The sequence below is a fragment of the Crassostrea angulata genome, chromosome 6 (genome assembly GCF_025612915.1).
Source record: "Crassostrea angulata isolate pt1a10 chromosome 6, ASM2561291v2, whole genome shotgun sequence".
NCBI classification, from domain to species: Eukaryota; Metazoa; Mollusca; class Bivalvia; order Ostreida; family Ostreidae; genus Magallana; species Magallana angulata.
In genome coordinates this window covers 8,783,436-8,802,443 of record NC_069116.1, presented here as the reverse complement: position 1 = coordinate 8,802,443, position 19,008 = coordinate 8,783,436, and the positions used below count along the sequence as shown (strand labels likewise).

General features: G+C 34.5%; 3 protein-coding genes across 5 annotated transcripts; 2 read left to right on the top strand and 1 right to left on the bottom strand.

Moving 5' to 3' along the window:
- The first annotated feature begins 1,436 nt into the window (after positions 1-1,436).
- Positions 1,437-6,472, top strand: LOC128189602 (coiled-coil domain-containing protein 63-like). The gene is made up of 9 exons (XM_052861263.1): positions 1,437-1,665; positions 1,866-2,055; positions 3,056-3,175; positions 4,307-4,488; positions 4,590-4,777; positions 5,239-5,531; positions 5,635-5,886; positions 6,011-6,120; positions 6,204-6,472. Exons 1-9 carry the CDS (start codon positions 1,511-1,513, stop codon positions 6,358-6,360), a joined length of 1,647 nt encoding a protein of 548 aa, XP_052717223.1. The 5' UTR covers positions 1,437-1,510; the 3' UTR covers positions 6,361-6,472.
- A 453-nt stretch (positions 6,473-6,925) lies between these two features.
- On the bottom strand, positions 6,926-14,278 carry LOC128189777 (uncharacterized). 3 transcript variants are annotated; one of them, XM_052861530.1, is made up of 10 exons: positions 13,994-14,278; positions 12,780-12,904; positions 12,117-12,282; positions 11,803-11,901; positions 10,946-11,323; positions 10,695-10,746; positions 9,810-9,926; positions 9,181-9,192; positions 7,736-7,753; positions 6,926-7,355 (listed from the first exon to the last, which is right to left on the bottom strand). In XM_052861530.1, exons 1-10 carry the CDS (start codon positions 14,190-14,192, stop codon positions 7,091-7,093), a joined length of 1,431 nt encoding a protein of 476 aa, XP_052717490.1. In that variant the 5' UTR covers positions 14,193-14,278; the 3' UTR covers positions 6,926-7,090. The 3 variants fall into 3 exon arrangements, with proteins under 3 accessions (XP_052717490.1, XP_052717491.1, XP_052717492.1); XM_052861531.1 differs by lacking the exon at positions 9,181-9,192; XM_052861532.1 differs by lacking the exons at positions 7,736-7,753; positions 9,181-9,192.
- A 182-nt stretch (positions 14,279-14,460) lies between these two features.
- On the top strand, positions 14,461-18,391 carry LOC128190624 (NADH dehydrogenase [ubiquinone] flavoprotein 2, mitochondrial-like). Its single transcript, XM_052862742.1, has 9 exons — positions 14,461-14,564; positions 15,084-15,143; positions 15,355-15,417; positions 15,741-15,828; positions 16,851-16,950; positions 17,145-17,248; positions 17,348-17,457; positions 17,714-17,790; positions 18,143-18,391. Exons 1-9 carry the CDS (start codon positions 14,526-14,528, stop codon positions 18,243-18,245), a joined length of 744 nt encoding a protein of 247 aa, XP_052718702.1. The 5' UTR covers positions 14,461-14,525; the 3' UTR covers positions 18,246-18,391.
- Positions 18,392-19,008: the final 617 nt, after the last annotated feature.

The following is a 19,008-nucleotide window of genomic DNA, read 5'->3' as shown; positions in this document are numbered from 1 at the left end:
ATGGCGCCCTAACCACTGAGTATTTGAATGCTAGTTTATACTTTGTCCACGAGTGTATGGACTTCTATTATTTTAGAGAAACGTAAAATATGGAAAACATTCTATACAATAATAACATCGAAGTGCCCATCACCATACACCAGTTCGCGTCAGGTTTTCATACTTCACAAAACGACGATTTCTTGCTTAGATTTATCCTACTGCATTGAAGTACATCATAACTACAAACAGCTTTAATATTCTTGAGAACGCATATGACCAAGTTCCAAGACTAGAATAAGCTTGTCCTTGTTGGTGTATTGTGACTTAGTCTACCATTCTAGCGTCACCGTTTCTTGATGACGTTGTCGGCGAGACAACGTTAATGGAAAGCGCCCTATGGTAACTATACGTCGCTGAGAACGGATTTAGAAATAAAGACATAATGGTATTTCATTTTCTTGATCCCTACCATCCTTATTTCATCAACATTCGACAGTTTCTTTTTTATTCAGCATCAAATTTTGCAGTTATTAGTTATATAACGGAATGATTCAATGAACAATTTCAACAATTTGGGTCAAGTATTTTTAAAATTGAACTAAACTAAACAAAGAACTGCGAACGCTAACGCCCGTTTCCCGCCTACATTTAACATCCAGATATTTCGGAATTTCTGTCAGATATTCAAAAACTGAGTTTTCTACTAAAAAGTATAATCAAATCCTAATTAATTTATATCAAAACAAAATTTGTAATAAAATTATTTATTTTTTAAACAAAAGTTTTGCTAACGCGGGGTCTAAAAAAATTTCAATGAAATCGGTCTCTATAGTGAGGAAAATTTTATTTAGCAGCCAATATGTGCATAAAAACTGAATGATAACATATTTACGATATGTATTAAAGTAAAATTACATTTTAATTCATATCTGTTAATTAGTTTTCGAAATTTTACAAAGCAAAATTCTTTTTCTGGAATGTATTTCGGTCTGTAGACATATGTTCCCCCCCGTGAAACAACAAACCCTTTGGTAAAAATATGCTAAATAACAATAACTAAAACCCCTCAAAAGGAATTTTTGTTTCACGGCGGGGGGGGGGATGTTTTAAAAACATTTCCGTTTTCCGTTATTTTCTATTATAAAATGAGCTATTTTAACCCAAAGTACAAAGTTATCTCGCTTTGTTTGACCAAATCATTTATATTTACTAAAAATATACATAAATGTTTACATTATTATAAAAAAATTAACTTTAATTAGACAACTTTCTAAAAATGACTTTTAGTTAGGCGGCTAGACAATGCTATCGTTCGCAGTCCTTTGCAAATTTGCAAAAGGAAAGAATTACAAACAGTTTTTAGTCCCATGAACCAGTCATTTTTACTAAACGTTATATCATTACGGCGATGCATGAATTATGACGTCACAATAACGAGTGTTTGGGAAAACGTAGCAACAAAGTTGCGCCGTTGGGGACCGCCGTTGTCATAGTCATAATAGAATCAACATTAGAAAACGGAAAGAAAATGAGGCGAGCTAATCAGAGAGATGCGGCGGATGAAATGATGGACGAGGCCTCTCAAAGTGCCGAGATGCTTCGGCTCCAGCGGAAACTCCGAGTGATGGAGAACGACCGGAAGGCGTATGAAGAGGATGCCAGGAATCTACTGCGGAAACAGGAGTAAGCGAGTAACCGAGGTGTTAGGTGTATGAGAACACCAACTAAATCATAATGGATTTATTTGAGAGTGAACTATTTTTGATTACTTAAATAACTTCTTTTCATGTTGTTTGTTTATGAATCAAATTCTTAAAATCAAAATTGCTGCAACATACATCATACTGTTTATGAAATTGTGTATCATAAGACATTTTTTAAAGGTGTGAAATTCAGTCCCTTTTGAAAGAGAACAGAGAAATTAGGACTGTTCTGAAGCTTGCTAATAGTGATAAGAATCGGACCATTGATATACAGGACACAGAGCGCCTAGTGGATCTAATAGACAACCTGGACATGTACAACGCGCAGGCGGACGCCGAGGAGGCGCGGATCAAAGAACTCGATGCCGAGGTACATATTTTGTTGCCTGAAATTTTACCCTTTCCTCGTCATTTACATTTGTAAAACGTGTATTTATGTTAGCACAGCCGTTACAATATATCTTATTATATTAACGGACTTATAATTACTGGTAATCTCTACGTTGCATATGCTGAACCTACACGTGAGATATTTAACCCTTGTTTCTTTCTTCAACGTCTGTCCAACGCATTTATCTGCGACAAAAATTACTACAATAACTATTTTAAAAAATCATAAGTTTACTGAAATTCAAAGTTATACCGTGTACTTCTTTCATTCAGAAAAAGCTTTATTGTAATCTAGTTCATCACACATTATTTCAGACACCTTTACTCAAGCATTTACACCATTCCCAGTACTTTTAGTTACTACAGAATCCGATTTAATAATCCGATATCAAAAATCTCATCACAGAATATACTACAAGTATGTAAATGTAATCATAAATTTTTCTAATTTTTGTAAAGAAAAAAATCTAGGCTGTCTTAATATCGTTCTTAATAAACTATAAAGCAACAAATACATGTATCACTTTACGCAGATAGTATTGTAGCGCCAGATATCGATTTTGAATATAATTTATTTCGGCCGAACTCGATGAATTAGAATAAAACTATTTTCTTTTGTTGAAACGCCAATAAGATTAAAGGATGGGGCTAAAAAATTTGTCGGTTATTCGTGTTCGAATTGTATTCATGGGAAAGATCAAAGTGTACGGTACTTGATGAGCTTCTTATTGAGTACTAGTATATCGGTATAATTGTAATATGCTTTTTAGCATACATGACAAGCTGCTTGTCAATGAAAACTTCAGAAGTTGTCAGTATATGATTGATGTTGAATATTACAGACTGTGTGAGAGTGATTTAAATTTCTGTAATCCAAGAACGCAAAATGCAAAAAATAGATGTTGGTTTTTTTTTTGGTGTTTTATTGTTCTTATGAAGTTTAAGTACAGAAGAACTGATATTTAACGCTTTCCTTTTAGATAAGGTCGCTTGATAACTGTATCACATCCTACAATAAACAAAAAGGGGGAGTCACTGAGGCCCACGAAGAGCAAGCCATCCAAAAGACGATACGGGTCATGGAAAACAGACTGGATAAAGTAAGCTATAAGCCAAAAACGATACAATTTGAAGGAAAAAAAACCCGATGAGATAATAGATACTATATATTTAGTTTGTCATCCTGTAAATAACACTGGCATAGAAAAATGCTGGCTGTGGTAATACATATGCCATCAAATAGATGATAGGGTAGAAAACAGACGTAGGTCATCGTGGAGTTGGCAAGTTTCATTGAATCAGAATGGATAAGGTAAGAAGTAGGCCATACAGGAGAAGATATAGGCATCCACATGAAAGCAGATTGGCTTGGTAAGACTATTAAACCGTATTTATAAGCCAATAGTCATGGGAAAAAAGACTAGAAATTAGAATGTTTGAAAACTTAAAGGGTTATCCATAAGGGGTTATCGAAAACAGACTCGGGCCAACCAAAGGACGAAACAGTTTGTCGAAAAGAGAATGGTATCCAATGACGAAATTTGTCGGCCAAGGGAAAAAGGACTTGATTAATTAAGACTCAAAATACGTATTGCATACAGAATGGCTCCTTAATAGTAATCTACATATGTAGGTAAGGGAAGTCAAAATATATAGTAAAGAAAAAACATACTAGTCTATAAACAGGAATGGCGTGGTAGGATGTACATTGGTATGCTGGGTGGAGTAAAGAAAAAACTGGGTATGATATTACTTTGCTTCGCGGTTTATAAAGCGTACACTGCCCATCTAGGTTAATAATAATAGTTTCCTTAAAGTAACTAATATATAAATAGTGCCTGTACGGGAGGGTAACTGTTGAAATTGACACCCCGAGACAACCATTGTCAACCGACGCGAAGCGGAGGTTGACAATGGTTTTCGAGGGGTGTCAATTTCAACAGTTACCCTCCCAAACAGACACTATTTATTTTATTATACTGAATGTCTTAATTTTAAAGAAAATTTTACTGCTCATTACAGCGAACCGTACGCGCATAATTTACGCGCATGTAACAAGTGCCAAGTGTGTTGCTAACGCTGAGGGTAATAGAACGGATTACCAACTGCGTCTAAACCAATCAGATTTTGTGAGCCTATTCTTTGCCTGTAATGATTTAAGAGTTTTGCTTTAAGATTTTTTAAAGCAATGAGAATTCAATGAAAAACGTTAAATTTTTGCTAATAACCAGGAGATGGCCAAGTTTAACCAGCAGTTATCAGTGAACAGCCGTCTGAGGAAGGAGATTGATCACCTCAGACAAGACCGCCTGGTATTCAATGGTCTATTCAAAAAACTTAGCAAGGAACTGAATGACACGAAGAAGTCTATGAACGAAATAGTAACCGAGGCATCTCAGGCATATGAAGACAGGCAAGTTCCGCAGCCTTTTGAATCTAGATACGTACGCTTAAGTCGGGGTGTAAAATTACTTTTTAATAACTTAACACAAAGTATTCGTTGATTATTTTTAGAGATGAGGCTCAGAACAAAATGCTGGCATTAAAAGAGAGAAGTGAAAAAGACATCGCGCAGCAGGAAGTGGAAATGAAAGAATTGTATCGCATCATCGACCACGATAATCGCCTAAAAGAGTTCATGATGTTTAAAACATGCGAACGTTCAGAGTTCAAAGAGGAAGAAGAGGCAAAGAAAAAGAAATGTAAGTTTGACACACAATATTACTTATTAGGTTTGTTACTGACTGTTTAAAGAAATTTGTGGGGTCGGTAAAGTCCATAGAAGGCGAGGCAGAGCCGAGCCTTCTATGGACTTTACCGATCCCACAAATTTCTTTAAACAGTCAGTAACAAACCTAATAAGTGTTTTGTTTTGTCGAGGACCTAAAGTTTGATATGTAAACAAACGTTTGTGTAGAAAATCAGTTCAAATAACGTTACGTCCGCCATGTTGCGCTATAAATTTTGACGCTTGCCTTTTAAAGAAATTTGTAAGGCAGCCACGTGACGCGTTTCATCCAATGACGTCGCGACATTCTAGTCGGAGGCAAAACAATATTTTTTATACGTTCATCTTTGCATGTTTATTTGGTTTTAAACACTGACTAATATGAATTAAAAGCATTGATTGTGACCCATTTTTTTTTATTGTTTTGCTGGTCAGGTTCGGGAGGGGACAAGGATATCGACGCAGAGAAAGTACAGATTCAAACTTTGGAGGAAGCCTTCCAGCGAATTCGCGAGGCGACCGGCGAAGACGATGTTGACGTCATAGTCACGAATTTCATTCGGCGAGAGAACGAAAATTTCGCGCTTTTCCAGTATGTCAACGAAATCAACGATGAGGTCGAGCAGCTGCACGATGAAATCTACAACATGCAGGCGGAAATCAAGCAGTTTGAAAAGGACGACATCAAGAACGAAGGCGTTCGCGTCCAAATGCTCAAAGACCTGGAGGTTGGATTCGGTGTTGATATGAAGTCAAAAAAAAAAAACTAACATTTAAAATATCATCAGACTGATTTTTTTTTTTACATTTTTGTGTTTTGTTTTGAAACAGGAGAAGAGCGACAAGATACGACAACAAAGGGAGGCCACTGAGGAGAAGAATGTTAAGGTAAAGAAGGTGCTGGATGAGCTTCGCAGTGGGGTGGAGTTGCTGTTCCGATCCATTCAGTGCGACTCCTCCGTCATTCAGGACATGCTGGGCAGTGACAATCGCGTCACCAACAAGAACATCCTTCAGTACATGGGCATCATTGAACAGAAGACGATGGAGCTACTACAGGCCCAGCAGTACCTGCAGATGAAGGTCTGTATAATGGCTATACTAATTGTAATGTATCATGGTGTGTCAGTCATAAGGTATGGTTATACGTCATAAAGCGTTCTTAGATGATTGTTAATGGTTTAATAAAAATGTACCTCGTTCGCAGGCGAATCCACCAAAACAGGAAAAGAGAGGAGACTCTACAACTCCTGTCCACCAACAAACCCAGAAAGTGGATTTACCACCTACAATTTCTATTCAACCGCCAAATGCCGGGTAAGATGCAATGTTTTTTAATAGCACCTGCAGATCGTTTTTCTCAGAAAGAAAGGTGAATACATTGATAGTTTTATTTGCAGTGAGGACGATGATATTTTCAATGATTACGGTGAAGAGATGGACCTTCGACCCTTGACCCAGGAAGAACTTCGCAGCGCCATCATAAACAAGGTCACCCGGAAGTCAACTTGCCAGCGTCTCTACATCCGCCACGCTCGTTCTACTAGGCTACAATAAGCGAAAAACTATCCCTTAAATTAATGTTTAACCCAACAATAAATCCGCAACTAGTGGGGTTGCAAAATTTTCGAAGAATTTTTTGTTCAGATTAACCACAACCTAATTTCAAGATTTTGTGTTTCTCATCATTGTCGACTATAGAAATCACACGCAGGCACTTAAACCTTTTCCTTTTTACACAAAGATTTAGAAGAAATCCGACCTAATGACAACTTATTAAATCGAAATCAGCATAAAAATAAGTCAATAAAAGTTGATAATTTATATATCCGTCTTCACACACGTTTAAACGCCGAGTATTTTGACACTAGTTTTAACATTTCAAATTCAAATTCGGTTATACAAAGTAAACTTTGTTGTTTATTTTCAGCACTCATAGCACTAAAAAAACCAAAAAACAATATTAAAAACCAAAAAATATTGTTTTCAATTTTTTAATTTCATTTGCTCGTATTCCTAAATTACATGTATAAACAAATTTCTATACGAAAAGATATACATTACATAAATACATATAACACATTATAACAAGTAATTGAAATAGTTCCTGCATTACACTGCATTACATGAAAACTAGCTTAAAATTTGATCACTTGCACTTGCATTAATAACGTTATTTGAACCCTTGCATCTTTATTAGTTTGCAAATTCCATTCTGCAGCAAATTTTACACTAAAAAGTTAACGCAAGTGCACCTATCACATTACATTGGATCACAAGACTGTATTTAAGCAGTTAATGATTTTGCTGATTGCACTCTGTCCTTATATAAATCTAGTTCAGTCTCTTTTTGATCCAGCCAATCCTCATAGGTATCGCCCGCGCGGGTTTTGCCCAGGGACCTAAGATATGCCCTCAGGGCTCCAGGGCCCCGATCTGCAGCCAATGGGAGATCGTCTTTCTGACGTTGGAATTCCACCTTCTTTTTCTCCACTTCCCTCTGGGCTAGCCATGTCTCGTAAGACTGCGATTTCTCAGCCTCCAATCGCTTTCTACAACAGCAAGAAATATTATGTAAGACATTCTTTCGATTAAAATGAATCAGACGCAAGCGGCGATTGACAGAAATTGGATTCCAATATATTCCAGTATATATATGCATGCATCTACAGCGTGACCAAAATTAGTAGCAAATAATCGATGAAAGCTAATTATAAACGATATAAAGTTTAAAGCCAACGACCAAATTTCAAATTCTTGTAGCATTACAACTGTGTAAAGAGCCATGCACATCATTGTAAAAGAATAAAAAAAAAAACTCTGAATAGTAACAGCATTGCAAAAGCATTAAAGAATGGCAGTAAAATGAGAGATCTCGCCCCCTGGATTCTGGTGTCGAGCGTGACTATAGAGTTACTACGGACAGACATACCTTCTCAGCTCCGGGTCACTGAATGACAACATACATGTATTAATTGTGCAGTCTACATAACGTGGCTATCAGCCAGTGATAAAAAACAACAACCCAAAATACGCTTCAAACACGTTCATAGGATTATTCAAGCGCTTCCATGAACTCCTTCAAAAGTCCTGTTATAGGTTTAGATTGTTTACAGTACGACATTTAACACTGGTTACATTTGTATTCATTTATAACACAACAGAGGAGGAAGATTGCGACTGAAATAATAGTGAAAGGTCGAGAGTTCCGTCACTACAACAAGGGAGAGAACTGACATACCTCTCCATACTTCAGTGGCATGTAATAAAGAAAGGTTTATATTGTAGATAAACTCCATGCAGTTGAATGAACATATATATTTAACCTTGTTAAAATTAATTTTAAAATTAAAATCAAATCTTGGCAATTATTTGTGGTGCTTAGGTATATGCTTGATGAAGAAAATAATAATTCAGAGTTATGGCCCTAACATTTGGTTTAAGGACACACCAGACGTTCCTCAATTTTAGATAATTTTTCAGGAAAGATTAGGCCTATTCCTTATTTATTTGCATTTAGACTTGTTAATGCCCAAACATTCGGGGTACATTACCAGGGTTTTTTTTGGAGTTAGAATATTTTAGATTTTCTAATAGCATAGAAAGTGCAATTTATTAAATGTTGATATAAATTCTTAGTATATAGTTTTCATTGAAACCAAAAAATAACCCCCATACATACAAATAGAAAAATATCATTATAAAATTACGTTGTGGAAATCTTTACATTGCGGAGATAGAAAGTAAATTAGAAAATAATGGAAGATGGGACAGGTCTGACTCTGACCTTAAAAAAAAATTAGGAAAGACATGTAGTGATATTTTTAAAGTTTAAAAAACTGTTTGTATAAGTCAGGCACATGTATACATGTAATTGTATAGTTAAATGGGGTACAAAAAACCCATGAAACTTCTGAAAATGGTAGATATCAGTTAAGCTATTGTTTATCACGAAGATATTCGATGTTATAAACATATTACAATGAGTTATACTTTGGTTAAATGAAACATGGAGTCAAATTAATATGTATGCATGCAGCGCCATGAAAGACAAACACATCATTTGTTATTCTTACAGGAAGGGTTAGGTCAGACAAAACATAGCAACGGAGCACGTATAACACACACAAAACAAAGGCACAAATAAACATTGGACAGTTCAAACTCAAATCATATATAATTATGTAGTTAAAGTCTCATAAATATAGCCACAAAAAGGAAATAAAAAGCTGCAAGACGTGTACTTATAAACCCCAACGCTACCGCTATTTAAAATAAAGAAGCTGAGACTCACATGTAATATTTGCACACATAGTACATTATAATAATGAAACAAAACACAAGAGCCGTGAAGTGACAGCAATGAATTCTACTTACTCTTCATTTCTTCTGCAGTCAAAAATTTATCATACAGAGGTTAATACATGCAGTGCTTCCTAGTCTCAATATGGATCATTTCATTAAGAAAATTTTCTAATTCTGACTGACTGTCCAGTGATTCAAATTGATTAAAAATCAATTTGCAGTACTAAAATTGAAACTTAAAATGCTAGTTAATAAACCATACATGAAAGTAAGCTGATATTTACCGGTAGTTAAATTGTATAAAATAATTTTTTTTCGAAAATTCTAAACTCTCTGGATTTGAAAAATATTGACTACATTAAAAACTATCCCCTCCCCATTACACGGGTATAGTTATTGTTAGATTTGTTACTCTGACGTCATGAGGAATCAGTATCTAATCAGTTATTATGTGACATCAAGGTTCTGTAGGTAATAGTTAGTATATCGGTGATACTAAACATTCAATTTTTTTTTCATTAAAAATGAGCCAACCATATTTCAGTATACTAGTATTACACAAACTGCTAACAAATCTCAGTTTAATTGTAGACACTTTCTTTTTCATCATGACTGTTCTTAACAATTTGACTTTATATATATAATCATCTATTTTGCCAGATTTACATTAACTGAATATATATATGAGAATTGGTATTTACCGTTCTTCTTCCTCTAGTCGTATTTTTTCCTCGGCTGCTTTCTTGATGTCAATAGCTCTCTGTTCTACTGCCTTCTTTTTTTTTAACCAGTCATCGAAGGAGACACTTGACTTCATGCTTCAGTTAAAGCAAAGGGAAGAATTTTTATAATTAAAATATTAATTTAAACAGAGACATAAATTATGACTCTGTTTTGAATCACTTGCATTTTTACAATAATTTTTACAAGATGGTGTCCACCGATCAATAATCTTTGTTTTCTAAAACTAGGCCTGCCATGTCATTTGATACAAGTAATGTATCAGAATTCTAAGAAATTTAAACTATAAAATACTTTCTTTGGTGATTCTTGTGAGATATGAAGGAAGCAAAATTGCAGAAGAAATACATACATAACCCGCATTAGCAGGTTTAGTAAATTTTTTCTGCAATGATCCCTTAATTACCTTCATAACCTGCATGAATCATAAATTTAAATATCACATTTAAATCATTGTTTATATATTTACATCTTTCTTTTAAAAAATCAATGAATTGATCAAAAAAGTAAGTAAAAGTAACTCATTTATTGTTAATGTACATCAGTACATTAAAGTTAGATAAAAGAAATAGTCAAGTCATCTTATACGGGAATTTGAGTCTGACATCATGATTATGTCATGCAGTCCATGATTTTACTAAGGTTGCTGAAGTTTTCGAGGGATCGATAAACTGTAGATTTCAGCCTTGTCAGTTTCTATACAGCATGGAACCACAAAAATAGAGGAGAAACTACTAGGTAGATATAAATACATATATAAATTTTCTATGAACCTATATGAGTACATGATGATGCTTGACAATTTGTTTCTTTAACATGTAGTTTCTTCCAATGCCTAAATCTACCTTGATTTGGTTTTTTGTCTCTCCTCTCTTATTACTGGAAGTTTGAAGTTCCCTGTAAATGAAAAATAATACATGTAATTGGAATCTTCCAATGTTTAATTTACAACATTTAACATACCTGGTACATGCATTGATCTACATCAGGAATCACATATAAGTTTGAATACATCCCATTCTGGATGTTTTATAGCACCCCTGGCTTGCATCATATATGTCTTTGTGAATTTTATGTTTTGAAATTAAATACTTACCATCTTCATCAAAGCCATCAGGGTCTATTTCAAAACTTTCCTCTGTTCTTTGTCGCTCCAGTGACTTTATTTCATCTTCTGTAAATCCTCGATTGTGCATTTTCTTTTTGGGAGAATCTAACCTAGTGCCTTCATACTCGCCTGGAGGCAGAATGTTTGTCATATAGAGTTGACACTTCTGTCCCTTCATCCACACAGGGAAAGCAGAATCAAAGAACTGATGAGCCATGCGGTCAGGCTCTTCACTTGGTTTTGTCCGCTTGGCACGTTCTTGCCAGCGGAAGAGGAAAAGATGTCGCTCACAACTTTTGTGGTTGAACTTTGCTGCGATGGACAAGGCTGTGGAACCATCATCATCTTCTGCATCGATGTCAGCACCTTGGATCAACAAGTTGTTCAAACAAGTAGTTTTAATAACTAACAAAATTTATCAATATCAAGGCAAAATATACCAGAAGCTATTAAGTCAATGTGTTGTTATAGCGCAAATTTGAATATATCTCACAGGTATAAAATTGAAATATATTGATACTCATTATAAAAGATTTCAAAAAAATTGATTTTCAACATAGGTAAAGTAACTTCTTTTAAAGTTTAAAAACTATAGGTAGACTGTTACTAGCTTCAAATACAAAAAAGGTACACAATTAAGAAAACTGCATGTATGCTTTAAATCATTTTTTTAGATACATCTCACTTTCTTTAATTTTTCCTCTGATATGGATATTCACTGATACAAAAATCGGCATATCATTTAAAAGTCTTTTAGTTTGAATGACGTTGGTGGTGCTGGGTAATTTCCATTGGATATATGTACGGTTAACATCTTCAATTGATTTGACGTAATTTTGAATTACCTTTTTCTAGCAGAATGTCTACAATATTGCCGCGCCCCTGGGAAGCTGCCACATGCAGAGCTGTACGCCCACAGGGAGTACATGCATTCAAATCTGTCCCTGTCAAAAAGTAATTCCAACATCATAAATGATTCAAATCAATAATATAAACTTTTTAATTTTTATTGGTAATTGAATCTTAACAACCACTAAGCAGCTGCACGTGTATTTCATTAATTTTAAAGAACTCATTCTTCATCAAGGTAATGGCGGTACATTGTGACTAAATAAAGAAACTATAATCAAAGGTGTGTAATGGTTGACAGAGTTCCCACCTGCTTCTATAAGCCTCTTGACTAGTTTTTCGTGACCTCGATGAGCAGCTATAACCAGGGCTAAAAACGCTCTCTCTTCAAGCCAGGCTTTTCTTGCCTTTTTTGTCATGTAATCACTGTGTGGAGTTCTGTAAGATGTTGGATTTGTGACTCCCAGGCTGAAAACCTAAATTCAAACAATGATATAAAGTCAGTCATGTCAAACATTCAAACAACAGAAATTAATTACCAATAAAAACAAAGCTTATGTGATTTTATTTCAATCTCTACACTCAAAACTTAAATATTAATTAAATGAATTAAAATGAACATCTGATCTAATTCCTTTATCAATTTTAATTGCTCTAATTCCTTTATCAATGTAATAAATGAATACATGTACTGTAACAGCATAGAATCAAAATCACTTGTTGCACATTACAGTAACTCTCATAAGCAACACAACTCATAACATCATGCTTTGCTTGGCAAGAATCGAGCTTTCTGAAATCATACGTGTATGTACTTGGTATTACTTATCCAGTCAATATCATTAACAGAGGCAGCCTCTATGAGATCTTACAGGTACTTTGTGATGTTACTTAGCCAGTCAATCTCATTAACAGACTCTGAGGCAGATTCTAGCTATGAGCTCTACATGTATAACTCAATGGTGTTACTTACCCAGTCAATATCATTAACAGAGGCGGCCTCTATAAGATCTCGCCACATCGGCCACACACTGACATTCAATGTGGCCCCAGGGACAATGTCATTGCTGCGGATTGTGGAGTTTTCCAGTAATTCCCCTGTAAATATTAAGAATCTATTTACAGGATTAAAAGGTGGTTCAAATAGAATACAATATGAACTTATGAAGAGGGAACTTACAATTGAATAATACCGAGCGCAGCGAGAGGCGGGCAAAGCCCGCCTCGCGAAGCGAGGATTAATGGTAACACATATATATAAGAAAATCAGTGAAAAATGAAAGTTGAATCAGGGGTACTAAGGCCAAAAAAAATTCTTCCAGCCCTGGGCGCCGCCATATTGGCAGCCATTTTGTTAGTTCGATCATTGATTGACTGGTACTTATCGATGTTTATTGCCCCTAATCTCGATTAAAATTTTCTAGTGTTTCAATAATAGGTAATTTGAATTAAAAAAAATAAAAGAGGACACCAGATAAGCTTCAAAAGTGCTTCAATCAAGAAACAAGACTAGTTCTATGTATATCTTATCAAATTATCAGATGGAAAATAAAAACATTACCATCAAGAACTGAACTTTTAGATACTGAATAAAGTATTCGATTTTATTGCCGCGTTATATATATGAATTAAATTGATAAACAATGAAAGAAGAAATTTAAAAAAAGTTCGGAATAACGTTACTCTCTTCGGCTATTTCCGAAGACAAAACGTGTACGTTTTACGTCTGAAACATGACGTCATAATGTAGACTGAGCACGCGACGTTTACTTAAACTTTAGCTAATGATTTGAGTAGGCAACCAGGCGGATCCTACTGTGTACGTTCAAATTAATTTTGATCTACAAAAATCAAACTGCACTGTGTTATATCTGCGCTCGGTCCAACGGTCACACCGTTTACATATTAAGTTTAAAAATTTACATGGTCATTCAATTGGTACTGTTACTTTAAAGACTGCAAGGGTTAATTATTCTCATATTGATCACATTGTCACCCAGCATGGGTTTTACTTAACACAACGGAGAAACATCTGATGCAATTGTACTGCAATAGTCTAAAATGAACACACTTAAGTAACATTTCCAAAGCACGTGTTTTTCTAATCATAATGTTACATATACATTATAACAATACTTGGTTTGAATGATATCTTTCGTTAATTTCAGCTGCCAACTATAGAATTACCTGCATCAAGATAGCTTATTTTTTGCATATGAACAGGAATTCCTGCAGCAAATTCCATATATCTTTTGAGTTCAGATATTTTCATTTCCCCTGATACATGCTTTAAGGGGAATTTTTCGTCCGTAAAAAGTCGAACTTGAATGTCAAAATGTGTACGTTCTCTACCCGTGTGACCACGGCTACGAATTCTTGAACCCATCTTATGTAAAACGATAAATATTCTACATTATTAAATCAGTTTTACTTCAAAACGACTCCATGTTGTTTACATAGAGACGAAATAGTAGTCCCGCATGGCAAAATGTAGAATAAAATGTCATTCTGATAAAAACGGATAATAAACTACAAAGAAAAAATTAAAAAAAAAATAATTTGAATATGTAAAAAGAATTCATATCAAGATGTATAAACGAATAATTTTCTGGAGGAATCTTAAGGGCTATAAAATATATTGATAATTTCTTTAAGTTTTTGTGTCCTTGACCTTTACATAAGCACCGCAGTGAATATTCAGTCAACATCCGCTGCAGAGATGATTCGAACTGTGTGTGGAAGAGTTTTGTCTGCGGCTGTAAGTATCTTTCGCCCTGTATATTAACAACATACATCGATTGTATTACAGAGAAAGATTTTTGTCAAAGAAAGCAAACTTCTACAATGGCACCTTGTTTCAAATTATTCAATATATTCACAACATCGGTGAAGGTCAAAAATGTTTCTCTATTTCGTTACATTTATGTAATGCATGTATACGAACTATAGTCCCATAATACCATACAAAGAGTTATTAACAGTCGAATAAAAATGAGCAACGATTCATAAACTTGCTTCAAAGCATTTAAAGTGATTCTATCAATTACATGAATATCTAAAATGCCAACATGATAGACATACATACTGCTGAATGCAGAAGACTGCATGAAATTGGTAACATCGGTTAAAACGTTCTCATGCTATCTTTGGATTAAGGAACGTATTGGTACTATATAGTTGTTTCTGAGTATACAATGGATGGATCACGTAGAGGCATGTGCATATACATGTATGTGCTATGTTTTTTGAATTAATTTAATGACAATTATTTTTCCAGTCGGCCCAGGTAAGGGCCTTCCACCGCTCAGCTGCAGTATCTGGGTCACAGTCATTTGTGGTGAGTTCTATAGTACCCTAATTGGGGGTACTGATAAGTGATTTATTTCTTATAGGGCATTTGATCTTGAAATATTTTGTCGGAAATGTAAATGTTTGCCATGAATTGGCTGTTATTGGCATGAAAATTTGGAATAAATATCATATCATAATGTGAACATGCATTTCATTTAAGAAGAAAGATATAAAACAGTGCAACAATTTAATTTCAGCATAGAGATTCACCAGAAAACAACCCAAACACTCCTTTTGAATTTACCCAGGAAAATATAAAGGTAACTAATTTAAGTTGACTATGTAGATGAAAATACTATTTCATGAATTAGTATAAATAATTTTTTTGTGGGATGACATTACTCAGTTACATGTATATGATAAATTGTAAAAGGTTAGATTTTTAACACAAGTTAGTAGGAAAAGAAGGTAGTCGTATTGAAAATATATATTTAGACACAAATATTGGTTATTTTATAATCTGACATTGATATGTAGGCAGTCATAGTGAAAATAATGTAAGAAACACATATCTAATGCTTCTATTAATGTGATGTTACAATTTCTGTCTTGTGTACAACTTATATGTATGTAATGTTTGCAGAGAGCAGATGTCATCATTGGAAACTACCCGGAGGGCCACCAAGCTGCCGCAGTTATACCACTGCTAGATCTGGCACAGAGACAACATGGTAGTAGCCTTGTACCCCTCCATTTCCTTTATATCACAACCAGTGGAATAGAGTCTGTTACTCAACAATTCATATTTATTCTAATATGTAAACGGTGTGACCGTTGGACCGAGCGCAGATTTAACACAGTGCAGTTTGATTTTTGTATAATAAAATCTATTTAAAATGCACAAAGTAGGATCCGCCAGTATGGTTGCCTACTCAAATCATTCGTCAAAGTTAAACTAAACGTCGCGTGCTCAGTCTACATTATGACGTCATATTTCAGACGTAAAACGTTCGTTTTGTCTTCGGAAATAGCCGAAGAGAGTTACGTGATTCCGAAAATTTTTTTTATTCTTTCATTGTTCATCAATTTAATTCATATGAATGTCAATGTAATAAAATTGAATACTTTATTCAGAATCTAAAAGATCAGTTCCTTGACGTTAATGTTTTTATTTTCCATCTGATAATTGATAAGACATACATAGAACAAGTCGTGTTTCTTGATTGAAGCACTATTGAAACTTATCTGGTTTCCTTTTTAATTTCTTTTAATTCAAATTACCTTCTATTGAAACACTGGAACTTATTTAATCGAGTTTAGGGGCAACAAACATCGATAAGTACCAGTCAATCAATGATCGAACTAACTTTTAAAAAACAAAATGGCTGCCAATATGGCGGCGCCCAGGGCTGGAAGAATTTTTTTTGGCCTTAGTACCCCTGATTCAACTTTCATTTTTCACTGATTTTCTTATATATATGTGTTACCATTAATCCTCGCTTCGCGAGGCGGGCTTTGCCCGCCTCTCGCTGCGCTCGGTATTAAATTAATGAATTAAAAAATGTTCTGCCAGCCATTCCACTACAATCCATTATTTATATGCTTCATGATGTGTTCTACTTTTACATGTGTAGTGAATTCACGTACACACTTACGTACATACATGTTTATTTTTGATATTTTCAATTCAGTTTTATGTCATGCAAGGAGTTTGAATCTTTTTGTATTAATTAATTATAATTTTTCATTAAAGGTTGGCTGCCCATCTCGGCCATGCACAAAGTAGCAGAGATGCTTGATATGCCCAAGATGAGAGTTTATGAAGTAGCTACATTTTATACCATGTTTAATAGGTAATTATTCCCTCTTCTTGATGAAATATGTTACTTGGGCATCAGATTATGTACCAGTATGTTAAATGAAAAACAAAGCAAAATAATCAGATTGGTTATTTTTAAATGTGACAAAGATCATACACATAGCACTGAGTTGAACAGGCTTGCTGATTTGATTTTATAGATACATGTATTGTATTGTTTTTATTTAGGAAACCAGTTGGTAAATACTTTGTACAGATCTGTACCACAACGCCCTGTATCCTGGGCGGAGTAGGCTCTGATGTAATCTTAAAAGCCATCGAGGAGAACTTAGGTAAAATTAGTTTTTTATCACAAAAAAGTTGAACTTGGTGTTTAAAAGAAAAAAAAAAGCTGTGGACATGTGATAAGATCAAGCACATGTTTTATTTAGGTATAAAGCCAGGGGAGATGACCCAGGACGGCATGTTCAGCTTGCTGGAGGTGGAGTGTCTAGGAGCCTGTGTCAATGCCCCCATGGTGCAGATCAATGATGACTATTTTGTAAGTGTGTGAATTTAAACATCCATAATATTACACATTGACCCCCATGGTGCAGATCAACGACAACTATTTTTGTAAGTGTGTGAATTTAGTCATCCACAACAATACGCATTAACTATCCACAAATTTATCTGACAAATTCAGTATTAAAGAAAATCATTATTAAAATTTATACATACTCTAAACATGGATATTTTTATGATAATTTGTCTATTTCTATATACATGTAACTTAGTCCAGCTTTTTATAATTACAGGAAGACTTGACTGTAGACGATATTAATAAAATTTTGAATGAAATTAAACAAGGCAAAAAGCCCACCCCAGGACCACAGTAAGTCTGAGCCAAATGTTTCTTGTTGATACCTTAGCCATAGATATGAATGTCTTTACATGTATTTGTAAATTTTTTGGTAATGTTCAAAGGATTTGAAATGAGTCACAGCATTTATCCCTTACAGAACTTCTTGTTATCAAAATATTTGTTGTCTGAATGGAAAATTCAACCTTTTACCTGCATTATCTAGAACAATGTTATTTAATGTATCAGAAAATATTGAAGATCATTTCCTATCAGAGATACCATTGTCATGTGTAAAGAGTGTCAGAATGTCAAATATTTAGTCTAAACGAATGATTATTTGTAATTGATCTTCTACAGAATTATTTGTGGTGATTTTTAATAGGAGTGGTCAGAATCGCAGATTCGCATCAGAACCCAAAGGAGGATTGACCTCCTTGTCGGAACCACCCACAGGACCAGGCTTTGGAGTTAGGCCTGATTTATAAAGATGTGTGGGAACTTAAATTAGATCACAATCTAATGGACAGTATAAATTATTATACATAATAAATATGACTCTGACACACATGTTATTGTGGAGTCAACTTGTTTTAAAAATGTTGATAAAAAAAATAAAACAGTCAGAAGAATCTTTCTGTTTATTTTTAATGTTTTCTTACCGGTATTAATGGGGCGTGGTCACAATTTGAGTTTTTACCCCTTCCTGTTTTTATTGACTAAAATGTTTTTCTTGCGTATTGATAATGGAATGTTATCAAGTTAGAAGTCAAATACAGCACTCACAATTCTTTGTTATGTAAACATGGTTTATGTGATGTACTACATAGGTTGTGTAAAAGTGAACATATGTTGATATATTGTATCATTTTACAATTGTATATGATGTTTACATGAATGAAGCGCTGATGAAAAACGATTTAAAATGGTGACCACAAACCTTATTATTGTAGTAGAGGAAAATATATTTTTCTTCTGTAAAAAAAAATTAACGTCAAGTGCCTGTTTATCCTGTCAGCAACATATTGTCGAGAAGACAGGCATTCTCTTATGTCCAGCAAACTTCTGCTTTATATCTCTCTGTTGCACCAATTGCCTTTGTGTGGTACCCACAGCATTCCCTTTTTCGGTTACATTCCTACATATTGCCTGTATTTTCCGGTTTGTCACCGTAATATAACACTCTCCATTTTGACTTTTTGTCCTCTCTGGCTTTAGCATGATACAGTATAAATCAGGAAGTGCTCATTT

Bases quoted from the DNA above. Each gene is read 5' to 3' on its own strand.
- LOC128190624 (XM_052862742.1), top strand. From the start codon at position 14,526: ATGATTCGAACTGTGTGTGGAAGAGTTTTGTCTGCGGCT. The intron at 15,418-15,740 runs GTAACTAATTTA...TAATGTTTGCAG, and splicing joins TTACCCAGGAAAATATAAAG to AGAGCAGATGTCATCATTGG. The intron at 17,458-17,713 runs GTAAGTGTGTGA...TTATAATTACAG, and splicing joins AGATCAATGATGACTATTTT to GAAGACTTGACTGTAGACGA.
- LOC128189777 (XM_052861530.1), bottom strand. From the start codon at position 14,192: ATGGGTTCAAGAATTCGTAGCCGTGGTCACACGGGTAGAGAACGTACA. The intron at 10,747-10,945 runs GTAAGTATTTAA...TTTCATTTACAG, and splicing joins TGATGGCTTTGATGAAGATG to GGAACTTCAAACTTCCAGTA. The intron at 9,927-10,694 runs GTAGATTTAGGC...CTTTAACTGAAG, and splicing joins AGACAAAAAACCAAATCAAG to CATGAAGTCAAGTGTCTCCT.
- LOC128189602 (XM_052861263.1), top strand. From the start codon at position 1,511: ATGAGGCGAGCTAATCAGAGAGATGCGGCGGATGAAATGATGGACGAG. The intron at 4,778-5,238 runs GTAAGTTTGACA...TTTGCTGGTCAG, and splicing joins AGAGGCAAAGAAAAAGAAAT to GTTCGGGAGGGGACAAGGAT. The intron at 6,121-6,203 runs GTAAGATGCAAT...TTTTATTTGCAG, and splicing joins ATTCAACCGCCAAATGCCGG to TGAGGACGATGATATTTTCA.